At 43.4% G+C, this 4,131-nt stretch overlaps 1 protein-coding gene across 1 annotated transcript; it reads left to right on the forward strand.

The window, feature by feature from the left end:
• The first annotated feature begins 318 nt into the window (after window positions 1-318).
• On the forward strand, window positions 319-3,639 carry LOC125527863 (F-box/LRR-repeat protein At3g26922-like). Its single transcript, XM_048692371.1, has 3 exons — window positions 319-435; window positions 1,680-2,759; window positions 2,856-3,639. Exons 1-3 carry the CDS (start codon window positions 322-324, stop codon window positions 3,249-3,251), a joined length of 1,590 nt encoding a protein of 529 aa, XP_048548328.1. The 5' UTR covers window positions 319-321; the 3' UTR covers window positions 3,252-3,639.
• The last annotated feature ends 492 nt before the right edge of the window (window positions 3,640-4,131 follow it).

Consider the following 4,131-nt stretch of genomic DNA (forward strand, 5'->3'; position numbering starts at 1 on the left):
GCAGAGCTGGATAAGAGTTGGGGTCTGAAGGAGGGGGAAACGGAGGTGGTTTCTCGGCCAGATCCAATCCGAGGGACGAAGGTTTCTTTCGTCGGCCACTCTCTCCAATCGACCTCCTTTACTGGAAGCTCTAACCTTTCTTTGGCGCCAGGAAGCAACCGGAAGATTCAGGTGGGTGACACCCTGCGTATATAAGTTTTATCATGATCAGAGGGGAACACAGAGGATCTCAAGAGATCGGGCGCCTTCTCTGCTTTGTTCTTGTATATATCCAATCCATAACGATCCCCTTTTTCCTTCCGTCGTAGCGCAGGTCGGCTCATGGCCTCAACAACAACGGGTAAAAGAAAGGGATCGGCCTCTGAACAAGGCGGCGGCGATGGCGGTTCTCAGTCTGGCAAAGCAACGCGGAGCTCAATCCCAGACCTTCCTGAGGTACCGGCTACTGATGCCTTGAATTCTGATGCATAATAGTACGATTTACAAACAGATTAGAGATCTTTCTGGTCACGTCCTAATGTTTTTTTCTTTTCTTTCTGGTCACATCCTAATGTTGACAGAAAAAAAAGGACGGTTTTTACTGAATGAGTGAGAAATTCGACGATTCGTTCCGGCCGCTTTAGTGCTACTGTAACTGGTGTGATTTAGTTATGGCACATCTAGATTCGTTCCCGGCCGACGATTCGTTCCGGGCGGTTTTTACTGGGTTTGTCTATAGCGCATCTAGATGTGCCTTAGTTATTGCACTTCTAAGTGACACAAGCAAGCACAGAAAGGGAAAGGAAAAGAAAAAAAGAAAATATCCACATGAATCTTCGCGTAAGATTAATGATATGAGATTTAGATGTGCAATACTTATGACACATCTAGACGTGCTTTAGCAAAACTGATTTAGCAATTACTCCCTCCGTTCTTTTCTTATAAGGTGCAGTTCGGCTGTCCAAAATCCAACCAAATTCACGCCTTGACCGACAAACTGTCTAAAAAGTTACCCCCGTGCGGAAATAAGTGACGTTGTTTGAACTAAAGCAGCGTCACTTATTTTCGGACGGAAGGAGTAGTAAACTGTGAGTCATGTGCTTCAAAATTGACACAGTTCGGTTCGTATTCAAAAGCATTTGCTGACCACTATCATCTTCTAACTATCAACAGACAATAGTGGGGGGAAATTGATGGTCAAAACTCTGATTTTGTAGTGCTTATAAAAATTAACAGAAGGAACGATGTGTAGCACTATGACGCTAGTGTTGTGCTGTCGCAAACATCATGCGATCAATGATTGCATATTCATTCTAGAAGAAATTGGAAAAATGATTCATCTTTCCACCTGCTTCGATCACAACCCTCTCTAAAGCATTCATTCTGCTACTGTGGTATCTAAAACCCATAAAAACATAACAAGATTTCACTGTTCTGCTCTAGATGTTATAGGATTTTTTTTCCTTCTGTGCAATTTGTGCTACCTGAATCCAGAATAAATTACGATTTATGCATTGAACTCTGTATTTTTCGCCTTTTTCTTTGCCTTTATGATATTGATCAATTAACCCATACCTTGTGCAACCGTGTGGAGGGCTACCTGGGGCACGATGTTACTCTGTGTGGTTATACTGTTTCTTTCTCCAGAATGCGCCTCACAATATCAATCTTGATTTTTTATCCAATGCATGTGTGTGCAGGACATATTGTTTCGTATACACTCCTTGATGCCAATGCGTGAGGCTGCGCGTGTTGCTTGCGTATCTCGCGCCTTTTTCCATTCTTGGAGATGCCATTCCAGTCTCATCTTCAATAAGGACACAATTGGCTTGAAGAGAAGTGCGTGTGGAGAGAATTTTGACCACAAGATTGACCGCATTCTCAGGAATCACTCTGGCTGCTTGAAAACATTCAACATTGACTACTATGGCACGAGCGGGTTCACTGGCACTAGTTATTTTGACCGTTGGCTTCAGATTGCTCTTAAACCAGGGATCGAAGAACTCACCCTTGTGCTGTCTGAAACAAAGGGAAAATACAACTTCCCATGCTCGCTTTTGTCTGACGGGGTTCGGAACTCACTTCGGTACCTTAGACTCCGATTTTGTGCCCTCCATCCCCCAGTTGAACTTGGCCCCTTGAGAAGCCTGAAAAGCCTGTATCTGTGGCGTGTGAATATTACATGGAATGAGTTAGAGTGCCTTATTTCGAACTCTCTTACTTTGGAGCTACTGGATCTTATTAGTTGCCCTGAGATTGAATGCCTGAAGCTACCTTGTGCTCTGCAGCGGCTCAGCGCGCTTAGTGTTTTAGCATGCGAGAGACTGAAAGTGATAGAGAGCAAAGCTCCAAATCTCTCCAGTTTATACCTTTGCGGAAACTGGTTAGACTTCTCACTTGTGGAAACGTTGCCGATAAAGGAACTAGAATTGCAACAAACAAACCTTATCCGTGATGCTCGTGCCAAGCTGCCATCCCTTATGCCAAATATTGAAACTCTCGCCATACAATCATCGAGAGAGGTATATATTCTCCACAATGTAGGGTGTTGTAGGCCAGCGGTATATATGGTTAAATTAGTCTCATACCTGGTGTATCTGATACATGACATCGTTCTTGTGCAGGTGGTTGATGCACCAATGCTGCCTACCAAATTCCTCCACCTTAAGCACCTGACCATCACTGTGAGATCAGGAGCAATTGTTTCCCGAGCATATGACTACTTTTCTCTGGTTTCTTTCCTCGACGCTTCTCCTTCCTTGGAGACTTTGATATTAGATGTAAGGCGGTAACGCTGTTCACTTATTTCATCCTGCAAAGCCATCCGATCAGTCTGGGTCCGGTTAACTGAATCATACTATCCTTTTTAACGTCAGGTGACTCAGCGGCGTATGGTGCATGAATCAATTTTTGCGGATTCACAACTGAGGCACATGCCTGAACACCGCCATGGCCACCTCAAGAACGTCAAGATTAGCGGTTTCAACTCTGCGAAGTGCGTGGTTGAACTAACATGTTATATTCTCAAGAACACGGTGTCACTTGAGTGTCTTACATTGGACACCATATATGGGAGTAGGTGTGATGATCAAGGCGAGGACAACTGGTGTACTCCCATGACGAATGGCATTCTCATGGAAATTCCTTGGGCACTCTTGGCTATCAAAACACACATTGAGAATAAAGTTCCACCTACAGTTCACTTAACTGTTCTGGAGCCTTGCAGCAAATGCCATGCTAATGGACTAGAGCGGGTATTATCGCAGTCGTGACATGGTGTCATTTACATTTAGTTCTAAATGAGCCATGTTTTGTATCTTATACCATTTATGTGTGACCCTACTGTACAACAAAATTTTAATTAAATCTAGGATGGACATTTTTTATATTTTTCCTGGTGAGGCATGTTGATATGGTTGCAAGGGTTTGTTGTGCTGTGCCCCGGCTGAACCTATTTTGTACCTTGTTGCACTCCTTGCTTTCCTTTGAACCTTGAACCTTTGATGTTGTCGCATGTAGGTGCGGTTGCTTTATAATATAAAGCGGTGGAAAACCCTTTTTCGTTGATATGGTTGCAAGGATTAGCTGGCCAATGTTGAGATACTCCGTTGCAAGATGTGCTGTGGTTTTTTTCTCAAACTATATTGTTACCGGCAGCCAAGCTTAGTGCTTAATCTGCTACAACCAATTGCCAAGAGAGGCACAAGCTGCGGCAAGTTGCCAAGGAATACAACTCTTGACCAAAAAATATACTATTTTAAAAAGTATAAAAGGAAAAAAAAAACAAGCCAATCTTTCATGTTTGAACATACCGTGAGACGCTTCAAAAGAGCATAAAAATTATTTGAAGAATAAGGTAAGAGGATACAATTATTTTCAGGGATTATCGTGAAAATGCTTCAAAAGAGTACAAATAAGGTATTCTTGTGTCCCATCGCATGAATGTGGCCTTGATTTTGAGACGGGTTTGAAGGATTCTCAGGGACGATGGGGGTTTGTGGCTGCAGCTTATTAAAGCGAAGTACTTGCAAGGCTACCCTCTTCTCACTTGTGAGCGTAGAGGGGGTCCCATTATGGAAGTCGATGTAGTCAATGAAGGATGAGATTCGACTTGGGTTCTCCATCTCCATAGGCACTAGAGATGGGACCCCC

The sequence above is a fragment of the Triticum urartu genome, unplaced genomic scaffold, assembly GCF_003073215.2.
Source record: "Triticum urartu cultivar G1812 unplaced genomic scaffold, Tu2.1 TuUngrouped_contig_4462, whole genome shotgun sequence".
NCBI lineage: Eukaryota > Viridiplantae > Streptophyta > Magnoliopsida > Poales > Poaceae > Triticum > Triticum urartu.

Coding starts and splice junctions, on each gene's coding strand:
- LOC125527863 (XM_048692371.1), top strand. CDS start 322: ATGGCCTCAACAACAACGGGTAAAAGAAAGGGATCGGCCTCTGAACAA. Junction 436..1,679: donor CAATCCCAGACCTTCCTGAG/GTACCGGCTACT, acceptor ATGTGTGTGCAG/GACATATTGTTTCGTATACA. Junction 2,760..2,855: donor TGGAGACTTTGATATTAGAT/GTAAGGCGGTAA, acceptor TTTTAACGTCAG/GTGACTCAGCGGCGTATGGT.